The 25,735-nt window shown below is 40.5% G+C and overlaps 1 protein-coding gene across 6 annotated transcripts; it reads left to right on the top strand.

Annotated features, from left to right (window-relative positions):
- On the top strand, nucleotides 1–24,509 carry LOC139951294 (hemicentin-2-like). Of its 6 annotated transcripts, none has more exons than XM_071950115.1 (22): nucleotides 1–62; nucleotides 329–435; nucleotides 1,304–1,582; nucleotides 2,603–2,905; nucleotides 3,673–3,806; nucleotides 4,683–4,940; nucleotides 5,700–5,853; nucleotides 6,435–6,719; nucleotides 7,376–7,645; nucleotides 8,370–8,504; nucleotides 8,790–8,924; nucleotides 9,413–9,724; nucleotides 10,343–10,627; nucleotides 11,358–11,609; nucleotides 12,442–12,828; nucleotides 14,299–14,514; nucleotides 14,787–14,857; nucleotides 15,277–15,493; nucleotides 16,567–16,759; nucleotides 18,502–18,705; nucleotides 19,610–19,704; nucleotides 20,747–24,509. In XM_071950115.1, exons 2-22 carry the CDS (start codon nucleotides 333–335, stop codon nucleotides 21,238–21,240), a joined length of 4,782 nt encoding a protein of 1,593 aa, XP_071806216.1. In that variant the 5' UTR covers nucleotides 1–62; nucleotides 329–332; the 3' UTR covers nucleotides 21,241–24,509. The 6 variants fall into 6 exon arrangements, with proteins under 6 accessions (XP_071806216.1, XP_071806215.1, XP_071806214.1 ...); XM_071950114.1 differs by having other exon boundaries at nucleotides 18,499–18,705; XM_071950113.1 differs by having other exon boundaries at nucleotides 18,436–18,705.
- Nucleotides 24,510–25,735: the final 1,226 nt, after the last annotated feature.

Raw genomic sequence — 25,735 nt, 5'->3', positions numbered from 1 at the left:
GATGGCGGCATCAAACAGCGTCTTTTCCCTAGAAACAACGAATTTCTTTTGAATGAAAGAAGGTAAGTTGTCACAGTGTTTGAAAATGATCGAGCAAATAATATTTTAAGAATAAGACTGTCCTCTAGGCTTTAAACATTGTCGAGGATAAGATTTGGCATTTTTCAAGCCAGAACTTTGACTCGATATCAACACATTTTTGCGGTGGTTGTAAATGACAGTTAGGCCCCCTAATAGTAATAAATGTCAGTTTGCAACTTATAAATCACGCATGAGTATGACTAAACAAAATTTTGTAAACAATGTTTATTTCCTTTTCCCCTACCAGTACCATGCAGGAGGTATCAGACATGTCAAGATATAGATGTAGATGTTGGTCGCCATGTCGGCATGTCTATCTCACCCTTGCACTTCTGATTAATCTACTTTTTGCAGGTAAATAATACAAAAATAAAACTATTTTGTATTACAAATTATTAATACTACAAATGTAGGCCTATAGATGTATTTTTTTTTTTATTCCAGCTATTTAAAAAAACATTCCCATAAGGATGGGATCGAGAGTGTTTAAATTTTCTGGAGCCCAGGGTGGAGGTAGAGAAACTCTACTACTAGGGCCCTGAGAGTGAGAGACCCCCTTGTTGATGGCGCAGGAGCGAACTGTTTCGTTACAATCCAAAGCCCATCCTCCTGCTGTACGTGATAGATAGCCGCTCCAGGCGATTGTACAGTAACAACCAGGGAAAAGTTTCCATTATGGCGCCACCACTTTTTTTCCGATATGAAATAATATAGGCCTAATATCTAATTATGTAAAATTTAGTGAAAAAGTGGTGGCACCATACAGACAGTTATCCAACCAGAATCAGATCCAGATCCATACGATATGGATGGGCTTTGGCCCTACTTCTAGATACTGAGAAAGAGGCGAACGTTATACCGGCCTTGTTTTTGTCCCAAAACAAATATTTGCAATTCACAACAAACCGCTACACATCCTCCTTTATCCCTCGTGCAATAACACACCATAATCTAGTTGCAATAACACAACCCTCCTCCCGACCGCGAATTCGGGAGGAGGGTTAAACGTTATCGCAACTAATCACAATCTCACTTTCAAATGTTAATTATAATTTGTATCATCCAGTACAAGGTATTTTTACTTAGCGTTACTTATCGTTTTTTTGTGGCTTTTCTTGTAGTTGTATAATTAGTAGCCCTAGAACTGTTTTTAATGTTTTTGATCTTCCAGTTGTTTGATTGGAGACCTATAAAGATTAATTAAATTGAATCCCTTCCACAGAAACTTCCAGTCTTCAGTTTACAATAGAGCCCGGGAACCACGTAGCAGTCAGGGGCCAACCAACATGGTGGCCTTGCTCGGCGCACAGCGATCAAGCCGTCACATACACATGGCTCCGTGGGAATCAGCCAGTCAACGGCCAGCCGAACTTTGAGGTTCTCTCAAACGGCACGCTTCATATAGTAAATGTCGGCCAATTGGAAGTTGGTTCATACTTGTGCCGCGCCCAGACGGGCGGGGTTATCATCACCAGCAGGGAGGTTGTGCTGTCTCTAGCGAGTAAGTTCTATCAGGTCCCAATTTCATGAAGCTGCTTTTTAAGCACCAAATATTACTTTCAAGTTTTCTGCTCAACACAAATTAGTAGGATACCAGTCACAGTTAAGGCCACAAAAAAAAAAAACTGTTTATCTGGGGTTTTTTTGAAAAGATGTTTAAAGAAGGTTTTTATTCATGTTGGCAAAGCAAGAACAATTCTTCAAATATTTACTTGGGCTACACTGTGCTTAGTTTGAAAAAGTTTACAGAAAATTTCATCTAGGAGTTAAATTCCTTTAACAAAACTATTGAAAACATCAAAAACACACAAACCCTCTGTTTTATAGTTATTGTGACTATTTCTTTATTCTTGATTTCATATTTGGCATGTCAACAAAACTTAAAAAAAAAAAAAAAAAAAAAAACTCCCTCCCTCCCCCATCCGCCAAAAAAAAGGACGATCAACAATTTGATGTGGCCTAATACATATTTTTGTGCAAAGCAGCTCTATGAAATTGGGCCCAGGTTTTGGCCTTGAGGCCTCTTGGTAAGTTCCCCTGAGGCTTTTTTAAAACGATTTTACAGTTGAAGTGCCCTTTGCAAAATGAAATAGGCCATGCCTTCTAAAAGTCACAGGACACAATGGGTAATTACTCGAAATTTAATATAGCATAAAAGCTTACTTGGTAATGAGCAATAAAGAGCTGTTATTTGTGAATCTACATTCTCTGAAGTAATGTAGTTTTTGAGAAAGACATAATTTCTCACTAAAATATTTTAGTCTAAGAAAGACTTCAGGCCTGAAGCCTAATTCTCAGGCATCTGAAAGTAAGTAAACTTGTGCAACAAGTGTGTTTTTACTTTCAATATTCTCTTGCAACTTTGATGACCAATTGAGCCCAAATTTTTACAGAGTTGGTATCTTATGAATATGTTTGGGATACACCATGTGAGTATACTGGTCTTTGACAATAACCGAACATGTCCAACGCCTTTATTTTTAAAATCCATTCCTGACGTCACTGTTTTCTTCACACACAGTCCTCCAAAGCATTTTCCTCACAAGTCCTCAGAGTCAGAGCGAGAACATCGGAAGTTCCGTCTCCCTATCCTGCAGCATCGTCAGCAATCCCCAGGCTTCAATATCCTGGCTCTTCAATGGCGGTGATGTCACTGATGATGCAACGTCAGTTTCCATAACAACGGTAGACTCGGCCACAAGGAGCACATTAAGTATAAGAACACTGGAGCACAAACATGGCGGACAGTACCGCTGCCTAGCGACCAATCGTCTCTTGCCAAGTTCTGTTGTATACAGCGGTATTGCCTCGCTGATGCTGATTGGTAAGTTCAGACATCTATTCCACGACTGATTTGGTTGAGCAGATCCAATGGAGATAAAGTTTAAAGTTTAAAGTGTCGTCATGTACTGATCTCCTTTAAAGGCAGTGGACACTATTGGTAATTACTCAAAATAATTATTAGCATAAAACCTTGCGTGGTTTTAACAAGTAATGTGGAGCTGTTGGTAGTATAAAACATTGTGAGAAACGGCTCCCTCTGAAGTAACGTAGTTTTCGAGAAAGAAGTAATTTTCCACAAATTTGATTTTGAGACCTCAGAATTAGATTTTTAGGTCTCGAAATCAAGCATCTGAAAGCACACAACTTCGTGTGACAAGGGTGTTTTTTCTTTCATTATTATCTCGCAACTTTGATGACCAATTGAGCTCAAATTTTCACAGGTTTGTTATTTTATGCCTTCGTTGAGATACACCAAGTGAGAAGACTGGTCTTTGATAATAACCAATAGTGTCCAGTGTCTTTAAAGGTGGTGGCTCAGAAAAAAATACACTTTATTTGAATGTGACAATTGTTGTTCAACTCTCTTTCATGAGTATTGAAGTACACTTTCAGGACATAAAAAAGCCTTCCCTTACAACATCAGACAATCACATACAATACAGACTTTTAATTTCACTCAAATCTCACCCTGTTTATGAGAGCTTATTGCCTAGGGCCATGAGCAATGATCGTTGGAATATATGCAGCCATGTATAATGTTACCATTGATTGATTGATTGATTGATTTTCCACGGACGTTCTCTGTAGGTCGTCCAGGATTTACCAGCACTCCATCCCCAGAGACGGTGGCCGTTGGTGGGACAGTCAGCTTTCACTGTGAGACCACCGGCAGTCCACCAGCCACAATCCAGTGGCTCAACCCAAATGACATTGCTATTCAGGTTTGTAAATAAGTTTGTGTGTTAAAATAACCTCCCGCCCAGGGAATTTGGCAAACTCCTACAAGGGGATATAAACGGCAAGCTGGCAACAGCCGATCTCTCTTACAAACATTGGTTTAGCATCTATGATTATGAACTGCACAAATCAAGAAAATGTGATTCAGTAACTAGATATTAATAATAATAATAACCGTATTTATAACGCGCCTTTTGCCAAAGGATACAAAGCGCCAGGTATTATTACTGCAAGGAGTGGGGCGAATTTTTGAGATATAAGACCTTATCCTTAAGCACCATGTTATGGTTTACAAGGTGCTATGGCGCAATATGCTGCCAATCCAGCCAGGAACACCGGGGCGAACCCCTTCTCTTTTCGATAAGTGCACTGGGTTCTTTTACATGTGTTTACACAACACATGGGACCAACGGCTATACGTCCCATCCGAAGGCTGAAGCAATGGTTATGTGTCTTACAAGTGTCACGGCTGGGGATTCGAACCCACACTCTGCTGATCAGAACACTTTTCTGACTTTCATAATTTGCTGACTTCCACAAGTTGATGACTTATGCTTGCTGACTTCCACAACTTGCTGACTTCTGCTTGCTGACTTCCACAACTTGCTAACACCCAAAACTTAATGCCTTCCAATACTTGCTAACTTCCATAACTTGACGATTTCCACAAATTGCTGACTTCTCCAACTTGCTGACTTCCACAACTTAGTGACTTCCCCACCAAAGGGTTTCCAAAACATTTACAGATACAAAAATGTCTAGCAGTATATGTAATCCCCTCATTACTTTTAACTTTTCAGTACCAGAAAACCTCACAGACAATGATTTACTTCGACAAACTTTTTTTCTTCTCCACACAGAGCAATAGCCGTTTTACATCGACCCAAACAACTCTCCGCATCACCAACGTCCAATCAGCAGACGCTGGGTTCTACACCTGCCTGGCCACCAACGAGTGGGGCGAGAACAGAGGGTCCGCATTGCTGACGGTAACCCAATCCACACAGCAGGTGGTTTTTACAAGGGTACCAGTTGATCAGTCAGTTACCGTTGGAGGCAGAGTGACTCTGGCGTGTAGTGCCACTGGTACCCCGGATCCTGTCATCTCGTGGAGCAAGGCAAGTCTTAACCTCATGTTAAGGATTGAAAAAAAATTGACAAACTTATGACTAACAGGAAACATTTGAGCCTGTGGGGCAATGGCCGAGTGGTTTATAGCAGTGACTTCAAGTTCTGGTGGTTAAAGGCAGTGGACACTATTGGTAATTGTCAAAGACTAGCTTTCACAGTTGGTGTATCTCAACATATGCATAAAATAACAAACCTGTGAAAATTTGACCTCAATCGGTTATCGAAGTTGCAAAATAATAAAAGAAAAATAACCCTTGATACACGAAGTTTGTGTGCGTTTAGATGGTTGGTATCGAGACCTCAAATTCTAACTGACTGTGACTTGTATTTAGCTGTTGTTAACTTAGCATAACACATGAGTGGAGTCTTGGCCAGTAATCTGATTTTACTAAGCAATGAGTAGATTGTTTGGGTGTTTTCGGTTCTGAAAGAACTGTCCTGCTTATTAACTATTACCCGGGCGGATGGTATAGAAATAGGCAGGGACTACTACTTTAGCTTATAGGATCGTAACTAATTGTACTACCCCGGAGTCAGTTCTTGGGTTTGGTCTCAATTTTTCGACTAGCTTGCTCTAGTCATGGTCAGGAGACTGACAAACTCTACCTGGCAAGTAGACACACACATGGTGTTACCGCAAACGAAATACATATTAATACCTCTCCATGCAATGCCTCAAATCCTATATAAGAAATAGTTGTTATTCATATTAACATTATTGCACGTTTTTTCCGTCTACCTCTCAGATTGGAGGCAGCATCCCCCTGGATAGAATGGAATCACCTTCTCCTGGTTGGCTAAGAATAACTAGCATCATAGCAACAGACTCTGGGGTGTACATCTGTACAGCCAGCAACGGGCTGCAAAGTGCCACATCACAAGCACAACTCATTGTACTCGGTGAGTAGTCAATAATGAAAATAATATTAATAATAATTTTTATATAGCGCTTAGTACTGGCGATTCCAAGTGCACAAACCTTAAGTTACAAAGGGTGCATTCGTTTAGCTTCCCTGGGTCATCCCTGGTCTGCCCCGGTGCGTTCGAATAGCTTTTGACGTCATTCCAGGGGCTCACCCAGGTCAGCCCTCAGCGCCCTGCTTGTGGAGTGGGTCACTTGGGGGCTGGCCCCAGGTAAAAACGTCGTCACTACGAGAGCGGTGAGTGATCGTTCGTTTCGCTTGTGTCAGGGGCTTACCCGAGTGAGCACCGTGGGGTAGACCCAGGGAAGCTAAACGAAACACCCATTGAGATGAGTCTTTAATAGAGATTTGAATGAGTCAGTAGAGGTTAGCTTGATGGATTTTGAGTGGGGGATTATCCCATGGTGATGGTGCTGCTGAGGTCATAGCTTGTTGACCAAAATGAATTTTGATGTCAACATTCGTATCGTACTCGCAGGAAGTATGAACCAAGCTTTACATCAAAGTCCTTCAAAATTTTGAAAATATTTGTTTTTGTCTCTTTCCTTGTTGTTTTAGTTCCACCAAGTTTCACCGCATCCCCGGCTGATACCATTGCAAGGGTAGGGGAGTCTACTTTCTTCCAATGCAAATCGGATGGGAACCCCACCCCTACCATCACATGGACCACTCCGACTACGAGTACGCTGTTAGCTCCGAGCGGGCTCCACTCTGGGGTGGAAGTGTCGGCCGATGGAACGCTGACAGTCAGCCCAGTGGAAAGGAGACATGCTGGGACTTACGTCTGCACGGCGACTAACTCAGTGTCAGTTATAAGCCAGAGTGCCACGCTTGAAGTGCAGAGTAAGAATTCTCTGTATTAATTTTGGTTTTACCTATACACATGTATACACAGTTACATGTATTACTAACAGGTTGAATGTTTTAAAGGCAGTGGACACTATCGGTAATTACTCAAAATAATTATCATCATAAAACCTTTCTTGATTACGAGTAATGGGGAGAGGTTGATAGTATTAAACATTGTGAGAAACAGCTCCCTCTGAAGTGACGTAGTTTTCGAGAAAGAAGTAATTTTCCACGAATTTGATTTCGAGACCTCAAGTTTAGAACTTGAGGTCTCGAAATCAACCATCTAAACGCACACAACTTTGTGTGACAAGGGTTTTTTTTTTTTCATTATTATCTCGCAAGTTCGACGACCGATTGAGCTCAAATTTTCACAGATTTGTTATTTTATGAATATGTTGAGATACACCAACTGTGAAGGCTAGTCTTTGACAATTACCAATAGTGTCCACTGCCTTTAAAGAATTCTACTCCTATTACTCCTATTGTTAAAATTCTGTTTCTTATTATTTAGTTTGTTCATAGAATTGTACCTGTTTAGTTTTTTCCTAGTGCCATGTTCAGCGCCCTAGAGCATGTCGACATGATTGAGGCGCTATATAAGTTTTGGTATTGTTATAATTATTTTGGATAAATATTCTGTCGTGCAGGCTCACCAATCATCACAACATTCCCCATCGACCAGAGAATCATCGAAGGCTCATCAACTCAAATCTCCTGCAGAGCAGACGCCAATCCGTCCCCAGCCGTGACGTGGCTCTTCAACGGGGTTGCCATTAGCAACGACCCCAAACACAGCGTCTACGGAAACGGTGACCTTACACTGATGAATATTGAGAAGAACCAAGAAGGGTTGTACGAGTGTCAGGCTCAGAACTTTCTAGGGGTTGAGGAAACGTCGGCATTTGTTGTCGTCCTGGGTAAGGATTTTGGAGGCAAATTGCTTGATAATCCAGCACTAATGTTTACAATTATACACAATGGCATATGTGGCCTGTCGTGGCAGAGCAGATAACACCAGAGGCAATGGTGTTCTTGATCAGCTGAGTGTCTGTTCGAGTTCCAGTCATGACACTAGTCACTAGTGTCTTAAAGTTGGTTTTATCCTTACAGCGATGTGTGTTAGCACTGTATACTTAGTACTTTTCATAGTTCTGTGAAAAAAAATCACAGAGATAAATACTCGGGTGAGATTGAAACCCATGACCTTTGCAATTCTAGAGTAGTGTTTTACCAACTAGACCAAGCAGGACAGTTTCTTTATTCGATGGGGCTCTCGAATTCCTAAAAATCTACTCCCTGGTAGTAGAATACATGTGTAAAGCAAGACAAGTTCTTCAAAAAGAACATTATCTTTTCTGCTCTACCGGCCAGGCTTCGAACTGATGATACCCAAGCCTACATCCGTATGGACTGTAAAGGGGTAACCCTGTTTCAGCCCTAGGTGGCAACGGCCCCTGGACAAAAATAATTGTAGCCCACACCTTGAAGTGGCCTTCAGGCCTTGTGTGTCTGGCGACTTGCATAAAAAAAATATATATATATACTTTGTAAGTATATACACACATGGTGTTACCGCAAACATTGATACAACTGTACCTCACCAATGCCTCAAATCCAATAAATGTTCTTTTTGTTTTAAAGTTCCTCCAGATTTTGATGTGTACCCAACCGATCAGACCATAGAGCTTGGTGACTCGGTGCGACTAGACTGTGTGGGGACGGGAGACCCTCTGCCTGTCCTGCAATGGCTGAAGGAGGACCAACCTCTGGTGCTAGGTAGGTCTGGTCCAGAATCCAATAAAATGTTCTACACTAGAGTAACATGGAGGGCGCGGAGGCCATGGTCTATGTTACCCCATGTCTTGGCCTTAGTACCCTTTCAGAGGTTTCCGAAAGACTTTAAGACTTTCCAAGTGTCCTTTGCAAAATTACAATGGCCTTGCCCTCTCAATTCAAGGCCTGTAAAAGATAATTCATGCTCTTTGAAACGCTGTTAATATTTGTTTCGTTTGTAATTTTTTTTTTACTGTTTTGATTTAAATTTTGTTTTCAAATTGTCAGAATCCAACGTTGCAGTACTGGGTAACTTCAGCCTGATGGTGAATGACATCACAAAAGCCAATCTAGGGAGTTACACATGTGTGGCTACCAGTGAAGCGGGTACCAAGCAGATCTCGGCTCATGTCTGGACGCCTGGTAAGTTAAGCCGGGCAGACAAGAAAAGCGGACTCAAGCTCTGGTGTTTCTGTTAAGCAGAGTGTGGGTTTGAGTCTTGGTTGTGACACTTGTGTTCTTAAGCAAGACACTTGACCATTCTTGCTGAATCCTTTGGATGGGTTGTAAAGCCGTAGGTTCCGGGTGTTGTGGTAACGCACGTAAAAGAACATAGTGCACTTATCGCAAATAGAAGGGGTTCGCCCCGGTGTTCGTGGTCTGATTGGCAGCATATTGCGCCACTGCACATTGTAAGCCATTAAAAAGGAATTGATGTCACACTTCAACAACGTAGCTCAACATACCTTGCAGGATAAAACACTGAGGGCTTTGATACGCCCCTTAGGGATGTGATAAAGCGCTATATAAGAACCATTATTATTATTAATATCAATATTTGTTTTCCTCTTTCATAGACCAATTTTTTTTCTCCAGATTTATTTGTTAAATCTCACATTTCTATTTTGTAGATATACCTTTCTTCAGCGTCCCGCCGACCAACACAACGGCAAACGAGTCCATGTCAGCAACCATTCCATGCCAAGCCTCGGCCCGCAGAGAACCAACTATCCGCTGGTACCTCGCTGACGACACTGGTACCCAGGGGGATGAAGTAGGATTAGGGACAAATCCAGTAGGGTCAAGAGGGGCGAGGAGTTTCGTTGCGGCAGATGGTGGATTGGTCTTCCCATCTGTTTTGAGATCAGACGAGGGACTGTATGTGTGTGTTGCGGACAATGGTATCGGAAGTGTGGAAAAGGTGGCGAAGCTGCTGGTTAACAGTGAGTTTCCTTAAACTATAACATGGCGTCATGGCGGAGTGGTTAACAGCATCAAATTCAAGTTTTGGTGGTTAAGTCATCGGAGCGTGGGTTTCGAATCCTGGTATCGGCACTTGTGTCTAAAAGAAAGATACTTAACATGTACCATAATTTGCTTTAAGGGTGTCAAGGCTGAGTGGTCTAGAGCATCGAATTAAAGTTCTGGTGTTTAAGTCATCGGAGTGTGGGTTCGACTCCTGATCATGACACTTGTGTCCTTGAGCAAGATACTTTACTATAATTGCTTCTCTTCACCCAGGGGGTATAAATGGGTACCTGCGAGGGTAGAGGTTGATATTGTGTATGAAAAATACTGAGCATCAGATGTGTAAAAGATAAGTTGATTGACATCTAGATGATTGACATGATTGAGAGAAAAAACCGATAAGTCCACAGTAGTAGAATATAGAAAGACAGTTCTCTAGGAACAAACTCTACCTGGCAAGTCAATACACACATGGTGTTACTGCAAACCAAATAAATATTAAAAAAAAACTCTTTGGTTCCTTTAAATTTAGAATGTTAGTTAATTCCCATTTTCCATGGTTCTCTATTTTCCTCCCCACTCTTAATGATAAGTTCCGCCCGAGGTGATCTCCGTCACAAGTCCAATCACCGTTCTCGACACAGCCACCCACGTCCTCCTCCAGTGCGAGACGACCGGCCGTCCAACACCGAGCCTAGCCTGGTTCTTACCAGATGGCATGCTGGTACCCGACGATCCATCCAAGTATAACTCACAGCCTGACAACGGCTACCTTGTCGTTTACCAACCGTCCATTGAGGAACACGATGGAGACTTCTCTTGCGTCGCTGAGAACTTTCTCGGGAATGATAGTGCGGTGGTGACCCTCATAGTTCAAGGTAAGAGTTAGACTGGTGGCCTGTCGTTCAGGCACTGGTCTTACGACCAAATGATTTCATTGGATACAACGATTTCATTGGACAAACAGCTGTGACGTAAGCTTTCCATATCTGCGTCATGATTGGCTCAAGGTGATGTACATGTAGTGTCAGCTTGCACATCCGAACGTCTGCAAGCAGCGTACCAGTGCATAATGTTGTCTACACCGTGTGTGTAGCCCTCATCTTGAAGTGGTCGGCTTACCTTGTAATGTTAGGCGATAACTTTGTTTCCTTTATAATGATTAATGTTTTTTTTATTAAACAGGCCGTGTCTCCATTAAGGGTCATTTTCAGAATATGACATAAAACAAAATTTTGTACCAAAAATTACACAAGTGTGTAAGATACGTTAAAATGAAACCTTGTTGTATGTTCTTTTCAGCCATGTATAAAAAAAAAAAAATAATACCTGCCCCCCCCCCCCTCTGTTACTCAGTATCACAGAGCCACTTACATATTCAACCGAATCAAGGTCTAATACTTGTTATCCACACTATCACTCAACTATCACGATCACAGGCTCGCTCCCTCCTAGCCGCGCACATTACTATCATCTTGCACCAAGAACACATTTTCCAGAACATACTGAGATCGAGTTTGGTGTGATGGGGGTTTTAAGGCTGCATTTCTTTGTTCCTTTAAAATGTTTAAGAAGTTTTGTAAGACATTCTCAATCTTGATTTTGCAGGTGCTCCTATCCTAAGTCACCATCTCGCTACAAGAAGCGACAACGCAGTCACCTTACAGTGTCTCACCAAGGGCTCCCCAGCACCCACCACCAGATGGATACGAGATGGTCAGGACGTCAATAGCGCCCTCGCTGGTCACTTTATCAGGAGCGATGACACATTGGTCATTCAGGATCTTGGGTTAGCCGAGCAAGGGGTGTACGTGTGCCTTGTTGAGAACTCGTACGGATCTGTGTCCGCTACATTTAGAGGTATTTAAAAAAATATTTAAATGTGTGCAAGTTCGCCCCAAACAAGGCCAAAAGCTACTTTTGGTAAAGGGGCTACAAGAAGATAAACTATTTAATGAGGAAAAAAAAAAAACCGGGGGAGTTGTAAGTCGGAAGTGATATTCCTCTTTAAAACAGTGCAGATTGTAGGATGGAGGGAAACATGTACTAGGCAACATGGGCAAGGAGTTCCATAGAGATGCAGTGCCTGAAATAAAGCTGTTGGAATGGCTCTTTTTTTTTTTTACATCTCAGCAAATCAAGAATGTATGGTTGAGAAGAAGCAGAAAGTCTGGTTTCACGATAGCTTTAATGATCAAAGTTACTGATACACCAGAAACAGTCGACAAGAAATACAAATTGAGAAATTATTTTTCCTTGAACTTTTTATTAAACCTTTCATGGTGTCATGGCTGAGTGGTTTAGAACATTAAATTCAAGGTCTGGTGGTTAAGTCATCAGGGTTTTGAATCAAATCCTGGTCATGACATTTGTGTCCTTGAGCAAGATGCTTTACTATTATTGCTTCTCTTCACCTACGGTTATAAATGTACACCTGCGAGGGTAGAGGTTGATGTTACGTTTGAAAAAGTATTTGGAGCACCATGGCAGCCCGAGGCTGTATACTCCCGGGGAGCTGAGAAAGATCACAGGAATGCTATGGCCCAATAACAAGAACTAGCTATTATTATTTGTATAATATTGCAGTCTTATATCGCACAAGTATAGACCAATAAGGTACTCTCTGCGCTGGAACAGAAAATTTGTATTAAAGAGAGATTTTGAATTTGTTATTATTTTTTTTCCCCTTTAGTCCCAGATATTCCTGGTACCCCGCAGGTCAACGCAATCACCTCGACATCAGTGGATCTATCCTGGTCCCCACCCACACCAAACAGCAACCTGACTGACATCGGTTACCAGCTACAGTATCTAAGGTTCACAGACTCTGAGTATCAAGATTATCTCGGGAACCTCGGAGAACCGTCCGTTTCAGTGACTGGTCTGGTACCCTATACTGATTACACCTTCAGGGTGCGAGGTGTGAACCAGATGGGAGCTGGTCCGTTCAGTCTGGTGACACCATTGTTACTGACGGCAGAAGGAGCTCCCGGGGAGCCTCGTGACCTTTTAGTGACCCCTACGGGAGATGTGCTGATTATGAGATGGACGGAGCCCGAAGCCATCAATGGAAATCCAGGTTTGTTCCCTGATAATAAAGTTAAAAACTCACTCCGCAGTAGTGAAGTTAATAAAAAGAAGTCCCCTCGATCCACTAAAGCAAAAGAAGTAGTCCCGTTGATTTTTTTACCTTCTGCCCAGGTAGTAGTTAAAAAGTAGGACAGTTCTTTTCAGAATTGAAAAGTTTCTCGACTTCTTAAAAATCTACTCCGTGGTCATAGAGTGTCATGGCCGAGTGGTTAAGAGCATCGAATTCAAGTTCTGGTGCTGATTCACCGGAGTGTGGGCTCGAATCCCGGTCGTGACACTTGTGTCCCTGAGCAAGATACTTTACCATAATTGCTTCTCTTCACCCAGGGGTGTAAATGGGTACCTGCGAGGGTAGAGGTTGATATTGTGTATGAAAAAGCCACAAGTGTCTTACAAGTGCTCAGGGATGTATACTCCCAAGGGAGCTGAGAAACATTACAGGGATGTTATTGGCCCCATGACCAGGGCTCTAATGTAAAGAGCATTGATACGGTTATTGTGAAATGTCCTATATAAGAATTTGTTATTATTATTATTAATATAGAATCTAAAGCAAGGCAAGTTCTCAAAAGCACAGATCTACCTTGCAAGTAGATACACACATGGTGTTACCGCGGTCAAGTGGTTAGACTGCAGGACTTGCAATCGCAAGGTTGTGGGTTTTAATCCCCCAGCTCACCACTGATTGCACAATGACTAGAATAAATATTGTCGTTACTGAATCAAAATTTCTTGATTTGTGTAACTCATAATCATAGATGTTAAACCAATGTATGAGAGAGATTGGTTGTTGCCAGCTTGGTGTTTATATCCCCTTGGTGGGAGTTTGCCGAGTTCCCTTGATGGGAAGATCATTCAAACAAACAAACCAAATGTTTAAAGGTCATACCATCACCCATTCATTGCTTTTTCTGTTAAGTATTAGACCTACAAGGGGCACCAAGGCAATGACCAGGAGCAACGGAGGTAAATACCTCTGTTGCCTCCATGAAGTACTAGGCCTGCCTAACAATCTTTTTATTGGCACTTCGTTGTTTGATGTGTCATGAAATAGGCCTAATAATAATAATAATAATAATAATATAGGTATTTATATAGCGCCTTTAACACAGATCAAAGTGTGAACAATAAACAAGAACAATGCAAAGAAACAAGAAAAACAGAAGATTATTCCCTGATGAGTTTAGGTTACTTGTTCCATTCCTTCGGCCCAGCTAGAGAAAAAGACTTGGAGCCGGCAGATCGAGAAGGCCTGTGCTCACAGAGAAGAGATTTATCAGAGGAGGAACGCAGACCTTCTCTGCCAGGGGTATAAGAAGACAATAGATCAGAAAGATAGTTTGGAGCAAGACCCTGGGAGCATTTAGAGACATAAAGAAGCAGCTTATTTTAACTTGTTTTAATCCTAAAGAAGAAAGCCAAAACCAGACACCATTCCTCTTGTTTGTCTTAAATACAGATAACATCGTCTACCAAATTGCATATACGCTCCGAGACGACCTGTCCGGTGGTCAAGAGATAGTCCTGACCCATGACCACAACGATCTTCCATTCTCTGTAATCATTCCTACGGTCAGACGTAACGCTGAGTACTTGATCCGCCTCCGTGCTGGCAACACTGTCCTCAGTGAATGGAGTGACTACGTCAGCATGAGTGTTATGACATTGATTAATGGTAAAAATTTAACCCTTCCTTTTGATTTGCATAAAATAATATTATGTAGTATTTAGTACGCTCTCCATGGAAGTGTCGTGGCCGAGCCGTTAAGAGCATCGAGTTGGTCAAGAGGAAAAGGATGTATTATTTTTGCCTATGTATTTCTTTGATGGCGCTCTTCCATAATAAAGACGTAAAACCTTGAAACTTATGAACATTTTGATATTTTTGTTCGGGATTAAGTAATTGATGGTTGTTTCTTTATCTTTATGATTTATTTCCACCATTAGCACCTGTGAAGAGTGTGACTGGTCTTAAAGCCGTAGCTTTCGGATCATCTCAAGTCAAAGTTATGTGGGACGTAAGTAACATTCATGTTGTTTTTTTTAATTCAGTGTATAATCGTTGCGTCAGTGCATTAATGTCATATCTCGTTAAAATAGCACTTGCGTTACGCGTAAATTTGAAACTGTCAAACTGTTTTACATTGGTTATCACTCTTGAAATTATGCCCAGAATACCCATGGCAAGCATATAGCCATGAAATCCAACCCTGACTGAGTACCTTTTAATTACTTTTTAATATGGTTGTCACAACCAACCCATCGGGGTTGTTGTTGCAACCGAGGAAGAAACCAACACTGCCGAAATAAATTTGCACTCAAGCCAATCAAGATTATATTTACAAAATATTACAAAATTACACCACATTTACATAGATTCTTCTCCATTTTGGGAGGTTTTGAGGAAATAAATATAACAAATATTTTGTTCCCATAGCCGGTGAACGACACATTGTTGGAACATTACAACATCGCTTTCCGTCAGCTAGACAGCAACATGTCTTATCAAACAGTTCAAGTTACCGGCATCACCACCAGTAACTTCACCATCATGGGACTACGAGAGAATACCAACTATGGGGTCAAGATGTCATACAGTAATCCGGGGGGTGATGGCCCCTATACCCAAGAAGTCTTGGTGACAACTGAACTTGGTAGGTGTTAGGACTTATAATGGCTGCCGGTTTGGGCGAGGATAACCTTCAAGATCTTGGTTTATGTGTATAAATGCCTCAACAACACAGCACCTGGCTGTTTATCCTCTTGCCGGTCTCCCCAGCCTCGCTACCATGGGCAGCGCGCCGTATCGATACCTCTCGTCACTAACCCCTGGGAGGGATGTACTGGGAAACAACGCTGATTGGCTCAGGAAGTTGGTTATGCATTAGATGTCAAGTTCGTGCGCGCGTAGTTTTAAGATCATCCTGCATGTTGACCACGCCCGCGTTTTTTATGACACGAACACGTTTTATTAAAACAAAACAAAAACATTCCTTAAGACGAAAGACATGCGTGTGCGCGTAGAAAAGAATATATACGCTCATTTATGGCTCAATTAAATGTGCTAGCATAAAGCACATTTAAATTTGCCAATTCCAGGGGTTATGATCGAGCAAGGCATGCTGGGAAAAAATGGCGGGGTGAGATCGATCACCCCTGGGAACGAGGTTGGCCTGTCTCCCCACCGGCCTGGCCGCTCAAGCATTCACTCAGTATCTGACACTACTCGCCTCATGGAACCTAACTCTGTCAAGCTTCTCAAGTCTGCATCAAGTCTCACCTTTATTCATTGTGCTCCTCATACCTGGAATGCACTCATTGTATCAATCAGAGAATCCTCCTCGTTGCGCAAATTCAAGAAGGGTATCAAAAACTTTTTATACCCAATCTAACACGCTGCATTATCGATGTAGTGGCACTATGTATGAATTCACGGACGTAATAATTATATCATGGGCGTAATAAAAATACCCAATTATGTAGCACCTTATAAGGGTTTAAAAGGCGCATTTAGCAGACACAGCCAGGAACAATGGGGTGAACCCCTTCTCTTTTTGATAAGTGCATTGTTTTTTTATACATGTGTTACACAACACATGTGACCAACGACTTTACATTCCATCCGAAGGACGAAAATTGTGTAATGCAAGAAGTTCCGGTTGGCTTTCAGATAAATACCAATCGTTTCCTTTGTTTTTAATTTGCCAATTTGTTGATTGTATCTCAGAGCCGTTGAGCCCCGTTGGATTTTCAAACTCTGGACTTTCCGGTGGTGTCTTGGCGGCCATCATCTGCGCCTCGATAGCGATCATTCTCCTAATTCTCATCTTAGCTGTTATCCTCTGGCAACGTAAACATGACCCGACTAGCTGGATCGGTAGGAAACGCCTCAATCCGGATGCATTGTGGATCCATAAAAGGTTAGTGGAAGCTCTTGGTCAGTTCTACCTCCATGGTCAGAACAACTGTTGTTGTACAAAAGGAAATGAAACAAACAAACAAGCAGGTCAAACAAGCACAGAAATGTAAACGACCGAAATGACACATGAAAAAATTAGTCTCAAGTTAGGCTTGCTACATTCCAATCTTCAAATGTTTAAAAAGTTGAATTGAAGTTAAAGGGAAACTGACTGGGTAGACATAAATCAATTTTGGATGGGCAAAGAGAAATTGACTAGAGCAAGATTTGAACTTATCACGCCGAGATTCCAGTGTCGGCGCTCTACCAACTGAGCCCTATGTATTAGCAGTTTCCTTTGTCAATGTCTGTGTTCGAGGAATGTTGATCAGAAGTTATACAACATATTTTAAATATTCTCACTAAGTTTAACTATTCACACTTGAAGTTTGGCCGACACGATACATTCTGTTTTAGCAAGTTTTTTTTAGTTGATCTGATCTTTCTTTAAGGGGTGCATTCTTTTGCGATCATAACCAAAAACAGAATCGGTTGAACTGGCCTTTGGTCACTCAGCCGAGAAAACGCACCTCAGACCACTAATTCTGTCCCTGTGTGCCTTTCACTTATTACCCCAATCACTTATAAAAGTTTCTCTACAAAACCGTTATTATTAACAAATGTTTTTTTCCAGTTTATCTTCCAGTGTGTTTTGTATGGTATACGTGCTAGGTGGTGGATAATGAATTGTTCTGCAATTTGAAAATTCTTCCTACTTCTTACTGGTTTGTTTTTTCTCTCTTCCTTTTTCCACCTCTCCTAAATAATTGTCAAATTTTCAAACTAAAAAATCTGAATGCTTTTCAAACACAATACTTATCTTCATTCCCTTGTTATATTCAAAATAACTCTTTAATCTGAAACGTGTTTTTTGTGTTTCCTTTTGTCCGCCTCATTTGCAATTTAAACTTTACGCTTGTTTTTCGTACTAACACATTACTTATCTTCATTCCATTGTAATATTCAACATAATTCTTTTATCTCAAATGTGTACTTTGTGCTTCCTTTTGTGCTTCCATTTGTCCACTTCGTTTGCAATGTATTCTGAAAAATCTAAATGCTTTCCCAATTTAAACTTTATGCTTGTTGCTCGTACAAACACATTACTTATCTTCATTCCCTTGTTTCATTTAAAATAATTCTTTAATCTGAAATGTGTACTTCCAAATTCCTCCCATGTCCGCTTCATTTGCAAATTAATATGGTATTATATTAATGGCCTGTTGGGTATAATTTATTGAACTTTAAATTCCAACTGTCTTTCACTTCTAACGCTCTTCCCTTAACAACCTGTTGTAACTTTCCCGAACAACTTGTCTCATTTACATTTTGCAACAAATCGCCATGGCCTTTAAAACACAACCTTTGACCTTTCAAAACTTCTAACGTTCATACAAAACTGCTACATTTCATTATATTGTGTACTTGTGAATGATGACCTTATAATAATGAACTTTGACCCTTGCATGACCCTCATGACATCATTTTGCCTGATTTATCAAAATCACTACAACTGCTACATATTCATCGACCATACAACCATTTTTATGACTTTGGTAATTCTCAATCATGGCATGACCTCTGCACTAATGACCTTTGCATGACCTACTGACATGACGCAATGACCTATGACCCAAGACCTCGCCTATATAGCTTTTCCTATGGAGATGATCATTCTCTTGATTCGTATCCGGACGATAGCAGCGGCACTTCCGGTCAGAAGGGAACCTACGATGTTGCGATCGTCAACGAGAACTACCAAGCTGATGATACTGTGATGTCCACGGACTCGGCGTATGACCTCGGCAGCGGTCAAAGGTCAAAAGGTCAAACAGATGAAGAAGAGCACAAGAAGAAGAAGAAGAAGAAGAAAAAGCACAGAGGATGGTCAGACATGATATACAGGAGGTAATTATGAAAATGATTTCATTTTTAGATCAACAAAAAGGTTTTTGAAGCTCAGCCCCCACCAGCAGTCCAGCATTCTCCAGAAGACGAGCAGAGTATACCATGTATACTGTTCGAAACGTCAAGACCAAACCAGCTCTTCTCAGAGCCAACACTCACACAGAAGAAATTTACACACGGTTGTACCCGCAAGTTTACTATTAGCCATAGAGGCTGGGCCAAGTTTCATAGAGCTGTTTAAAAGAACACGTTGCCTTGGATCGGCCGAGTTGGTCTTTGAAAAGTGTTTGAAACCGTTTGTTATAAAATGCATATGGGTAGAAAGATGTTGTAAAAGTAAAATACAATGATCCACACAAATTTGCCTCAAAATTGCGCGGTTTTCCTTTTACCTCGTCGACTAACACGGTCAGCCATTTACGGGAGTCAAATTTTTGACTCCCATAAATGGCCGACCGTGTTAGTTCGCACAGTAAAAGGAAAACCACGCAATTTTGAGGCAAATTTGTGGCATAAACACATGAAAAGACATGCTATTAGCTGTTAGTGCGTACTGCATGAAAATGAAATCACAATGCAAACTCTAACAAGAGGATTAGAAACACCAAGACGGCAATGACCAATCTCTCTCATACAAACAGTTTAATATCTATGATTATGTATTGTACACTCAAGAAATTGTGATTAGAAGACCATGCTTGTTCGGGTCATTGTGAAATAAGCGTGTAGCTCGGTAGGATTGGAAGCCACATTCTTGTTTTTTACAACTCCTGCAGTCTAACCACTGGACCATGGTGACGTGATTGGGTAGTGAGCAGTTAATTTTGTTTGTTTCCATGTGCGAAATTCTGAGAAGTGTCTTTTTTACATCATCTCCCTGCTCTGTGTTCTCTCTCTCTCATAGCCCCAAGAACCCGGAGGTTGTGTTAGTCAAGAAGGCTGTCATTGGCGACTTCAGTCCTCCGCCAGTTCTCCTTGCCAACCAGACCATCAACGAAGGTAAATTAAGTCAGGAATCAATTAAAACCTCTATCGTTGGCTCCAAATTGTACTCATTATATTAAATGTACACTAATCAAGGAACTATCAAGTAGTTGGCCAGACGGGAAACTGATCGGGGTAACTTTTGATTCAAGTTTGGCTTGAACCATGAACAATGGACCAAAGACAGATTTGAACATGTGACCTCGGGATTAAAGGAACACGCTGCCTTGGATCGGACGAGTTGGTCTATAAAAAGCGTTTGAAACCGTTTGTTATGAAATGTATATGTTTAGAAAGATGTTTAATAGAATATAGAAGTAGAATATAATGATCCACACAAGTATCACTCAAAATTGCACGGTTTTCTTTTTACGTCGCTAACTATCACCGTCGGCCATTTATGGGAGTCAAAATTTTGACCCCCATACATGGCCGACCGTGTTATTGGACGAGGTAAAAAGAAAACCACACAATTTCGAGGCATATTTGTGTAGATCATTGTATTCTACTTTTACATCATCTTTCTAACCATATGCATTCTATAACAAACGGTCACAACATTTTTCAAAGACCAACTCGACCGATCCAAGGCAACGTGTTCCTTTAATGTACCTGTGCTCGGCCAACTGAGCTATCTAGCTCAACTGTTGGTGGTCTCCTTATATTAACAATATACCTTTGTTCGGGGTGCCAGTCAGAAGCCATTCAACCCGTAACTGCCGTATAGCCAGGGATCACACCCAAGTTTACGATACAACCAGGGAAGCCACAGCAGAGGTGTCACCTTTGTGACTTTGTGTTTCAAATATCAAGTAATAAACCACAAGGGGAACTGTAGAGTTGTTATACCGCCCTCTTTTGACTGTAGTTGTTAAGTCTATAAGTTGCAATCCAAGATGTCTCTCAGTGGATAAAGCCTAAACACCACAGGAACTTACTGGGTAATGTTCAATTCAGTGCTTGGACGCTTGTGAAAATGTTGATAAGTGTAAACAACCCTGTAGTCGATCTCTCGTAAAGTTTTAAAAAACCTCGAAACTATTATCTTTGTATATAGATCAATCCATCGACAACACAGACGCACCTCCCAAAGAAAAACTCTTTAAGGCTCAGAGCGAAGTCGAGGAAGAAGACCCCATCAGTCTAGCTCTCCAGTCTCCAAACATCTCAGCCATCTCGGATGACTTCCCGCCTCTCCCGCCGGCCGAGTTCCCCGTCGGTGCCGAGTTCCTGACGGCAGAGTTTCCCGTCTTCCCGAACGCCAACGACAGCATGCACCTCGCCAGCGAGCTAAACATCGACAGCAAACAGATGAAGAAGATGACTCGGAAGACAGATAGAGAGCAGAGGAAGAAAGAGAAGAAAGATAAGAAGGAGAGGGACCAAGAGGTGGGATCGAGACGGAGGAAGCTCTCGGATCGAATCAGTGCTAAGATTAACCCGCGCAAACGTGGCTCCATGAACTTCAACGCCCCAAGCGGTGTTGTCGCGGTTGAGAATGACTACGGGGTCATGACGGAGCGACAGAAGGAAAACGCTGCGATGTTTTGATCAGCAACTCTGTTCAGTAAGAACTCTGATGCTTTAGGGCCAGCTTTTTCATGAAACTGCCTTTTTCATAAAAACTAGCATATAATTATAGTAAAAAAAAAGGTCAACAGATTTACAAATAATTTACAGGGTTTACAGAAGGTAATGGTGAAAGACTTCTCTTAAAATATTAGTCCATGAAATGCTTTACTTTTTGAGAAAATGGTGAAACAATATAAATTCTCGTTAGCGAGAATTATGGATTTGTTATAAACACACGTCATGCCACGGCGAAACGTGCGAAAACAGGAGTGGGTTTTCCCGTTATTTTTACCCGACTCCGATGTCCGATTGAGCCTAAATTTCCACAGGATTGTTATTTTATAATATAAGTTTTGATACACGAAGTGTGGGACTTGGACAATACTGTTTAGTGTATAATGGCTTTAAAGACGATGTGACCAGGAGCCAATTTTACAACGCAATAATTTCACCTGCAAAAAAAATACTCAGTACTGTTTAACTGCTTGCTCTTGGTGCGAATGTATTCAAAAATAACATTTGATTTTTGGGGTTGAACAAAGAATTGACTAGAGTGGATTAACGTGCCGGTGCTCTACCAACTGAGCTATCTAGCCCTATATTGGCGGTGTCCATATTTGTCAATATCTTTGTTCGTGGGTGCCAGTCAGAAGCCATACAACCGTTAACTGCCGTGTAGCCAGGGATCACACCCAAATTACGATACAACCTGGGAAGCGGCACCTAAAAATAACATTTATAAGCACAAAATAATTCAACTTGATTACCCAAAACAAGGTTGGCAACCAAAAATAGAACTTCCAAGTAGTTGATTATTTTATTTTATACGACAACGAGGCTGCTCAACAAAAAGACTTGTAAATAGTCTTTATTTTAAAATATATACATGACAGTGTGAAACTTTTGTTGTATTCATTTTGATCTTTTATTTTATTTGTAAACATACCACCTTTTTAGTCTGTACATTATTTGTTTATTCTAAAAAATCTGACACATTCATTGTTCTTGTTTGCAACTTATATACCAGAAATTATAAGCTTTATTTGTGGATGTGCATAACATTGGTAAGAGTTAAAGACCTGCTTGAACGAAAATGTCAAGTCGTGAACTTTGCCGAGTTTCACTTAAAATGTTTTCAATTAATAAGGAAATCGAGTCATATGATTATAAATAGGTTTCAATTGTGTAAAAAAAACAATCATTTCAAATCCAGCGCTTTTCTGAGAGATTTGCGAAAAGCCCCGTGTTGTAATCATTCTTCCTATTTTTGTGTGACTCCTCTAATAACTGATTGAGCTAAAACTTTCACAGGTTTGTTATTTCGTTTACATGTTGGGTCACATCCAGTGTGACACATGATCTTTAATGTTGGTGCAAAAAGTTTCAATTGTTGGTCAGAAATTCTTCAGAGCTTTATGCAGTATGTAGGCCTAATCATGTCATTTCATAGAAGTGCATTATATAAAAGTTTCAATTGTTGGTCAGAAATTCTTCAGAAATAACGTCGTATTCTTGAAAGCTTTATGCAGTATGTAGGCCTAATCATGTCATTTCATAGAAGTGCATTATATATTAGTTAACAAAACATAAAAGGTGCAAATTTAAAACTGTGTCAGTCCAAGATAAGTTTTTTTTCTGCTTAATTATTTTTAGTCAGCATTTTTGCACACATTATATTATTCAAGTGCCTACTCGAACTTAGAAAGACTTTCTGTAAAACCATCACTTTGTGGCCTTTTAAAAACAATATTGTGAGTGTTTTTTCAAGGGAAAATCAAACTTGTTCATATTTTGAGAATGAAACCTACTTTTACAATGATGGTTAGTGATGGTTGATAAGCTATTTTTTAATTCTCCCTGAATTGTAGATGTAGAACTGTCTTATAAATCTAATACCTTTATGTGCCTTTAGTTTTGTTTCGATCTTGAACACTGTGAAGAGTTTTATAAAGCTGTTCAGGCATTTTTTTAACCTTGGGAAAAATTTAAGACAAGAACCTTAATTTATTTGGTAGATGTTAGGTGATGTAGGGTCACACAGCTTTCAGTGTAGCTGGGCAAATAATTTGGAAAATCTCCCTACTGTCATTACGTAATCTGTATTTCGTAAAGTCTTAAAGGCAGGGGACACTATTGGTAACTACTCAAAATATTTATTAGCACAAAACCTTACTTAGTAACAAGTAATGGGGAGAGGTTGATAGTATAAATCATTGTGAGAAACGGCTCCCTCTGAAGTGGAGTAGTTTTCGAGATAGAAGTAATTTTCCACGAATTTGATTTCGAGACCTCAGAATTAGAATTTGAGGTCTCGAAATCAACCATCTAAACGTACACAACTTCTCGTGACAGGGGTGTTTTTTTCTTTCATAGTTAACTCGCAACTCCGACGACCATCCGAGCTCAAATTTTCACAGGTTTGTTATTTTATGCATTTGTTGAGATACACCAAGTGAGAAGACTGGTCTTCGACAAGTACCAATAGTGTCCACTTGCCTTAAAAGACTCGCCCTTTACCATGTTAATAAGCCACTTCTGAGTTCCAGCTGCGCATGTCCGATACTCCTGACAACGGACTTTGTCTATCTCCCTTAACCTTTTGACAATACCCACTGGTATTGTCAAAAGGTCACGGGAGATAGACAAAGTCCGTTGTCAGCAGTAACGGACATGCGCCACTGACATTCCGAAGTGGCTTATTGCTTTAGAGTGCACTGTAATCTTGATGGAATAGCGCCTCATAAATTTTAACTGTTATGTTATGTTTTGGTATGATGGCTTTTACAAACTTTTCAGGCTGTGTTTATGTAGTAACAGTTATACTTATTTTCTGAGGGCATTATAATTGGATGTCGGACTGAATTAGAAATAAGATATTATTGTCTGTGTGTCTTGTACAACCTTGTCCAAGTTACAACCTTGTACATGTATAAAGCAACATTTGCCGTGTTTGCTGTGTACCCGTAACTCACTACGAGATAAAGTCAACTTTCTGTTGTTTTCTTCAATAATTACAAATCCTATATTTCTGTCAAAAACTTAAATGTACTAGCATTTTATTTTTATATTCCATTTCCCGTATTCCTGGTAAGAACGAAACCATCGGTGCATTACATTTAGAAACGATCCACTCAAATTGTTATAAATTAAAGTGACTTATCTTAAGTTTTGAAATAATATTTGTTATCTCATTATTAGGGCTTAAAATTATGAAAATAAAATTCATAGAAGAGTCTAGTATTTTAGAATTTGGTGACCGTGTCAGATGTTTCAGGCAAAATTTGATAAATACACTCAAGGCATTGAAGGGAAAAATTTGGTATGTACACAAGACCTTGCAATAACCTCTCCACTTCTAAAGCAAGGTCTTCCTTGCTCTATGCTGTATTTTCTATTGGGTGTTTTAATTGTATGGATTTTAATATGTTTTCTTTTAATTGTTCAGCGCCCAGGAGCATGTTTACATGGATAGGCGCTATATAAATTTCCATTATTATTATTATTATGCTCCACTCTACTGCGCCTACGGCCGATTTCACGAAATGCTAGGATAAGTCCTTTCTCGAGTTAGGACGAGTAACCCGTCCTAGCTTAGGATGGGTCCAATGTGTCTCATGTCATCAGATAAGGAAGCTAACTCGTCCTAAGAATGATCCTAACTTAGGATGAGTTTGGTGAAATCGACGGCTGGCCAATTACAATTGTACATGTAACTTTATTAGTGTACACAGGGCGCAACAAACAAGTTAAGAAAAGAACCACCGTTTTTGGGGTGGCTTTTACATTCAGCGACAATAGCAATGTAATTACTGCTCAAAACCTAAATACACAATTACTTAACTCTAAGGTTGACACCTTGGCCCCAAGTTCCCCCTAAAACGCATGTAAAACAGAATATTGTGGGGCAAACTAAATGTAGGGAAGCTGTGGCTGGTACAGAACTATAGTTAAATAAAATGGGTGTGCTTAAACTTAAGTAATACCCTCTAAATAATCAAGGAAACTTACATGAAAACGGTGTAGCATGGAGCGCACCAATACAATTACATGTACATGTATAGTACTGACATCAACCGAGTATGCCAAGCCCCAGCCCTCCCGCACAAGATGTTGCATGGCTACACCCAAAAAGCCAACTCAACCCAGTCTTGTCTTCTCTGACCAGGGCTGTGAAACTAAATTCTAAAGGAATGTCATTCATGAGAAAGAATGTACTAAAATGGTCATTACAAAATGTCAATCGGGTATCTGAACAAAAGGAACTGGTTCAGTGGGTTTAACCAACATAGTATTACATTGGATGCATTAAAGGGTCTATGTAGGCCTACTTTTTTTCTAACACAAAACACATTGTCCACAGATTTACATTAAACTTAAAACAGTTTGAAAATAATGATAGTAGAAATCTTCCCTTAAAATATTATATACTGAGGTGTGGAAGTTTTTGAGAAATGAGTAAAACAATGTCACGAAA

Source organism: Asterias amurensis, chromosome 19, assembly GCF_032118995.1.
Source record: "Asterias amurensis chromosome 19, ASM3211899v1".
Lineage (NCBI taxonomy): Eukaryota > Metazoa > Echinodermata > Asteroidea > Forcipulatida > Asteriidae > Asterias > Asterias amurensis.
The sequence above is the reverse complement of the archived record's forward strand: the minus strand, read 5'-3'. Positions and strand labels throughout refer to the sequence as shown.

Excerpts from the sequence above, each read along its gene's own strand:
- LOC139951294 (XM_071950113.1), top strand. The coding sequence starts at position 333 with ATGCAGGAGGTATCAGACATGTCAAGATATAGATGTAGATGTTGGTCG. Across the intron at positions 12,829-14,298 it reads AGCCATCAATGGAAATCCAG|ATAACATCGTCTACCAAATT; the intron begins GTTTGTTCCCTG and ends TCTTAAATACAG. Across the intron at positions 19,705-20,746 it reads CAACCAGACCATCAACGAAG|ATCAATCCATCGACAACACA; the intron begins GTAAATTAAGTC and ends CTTTGTATATAG.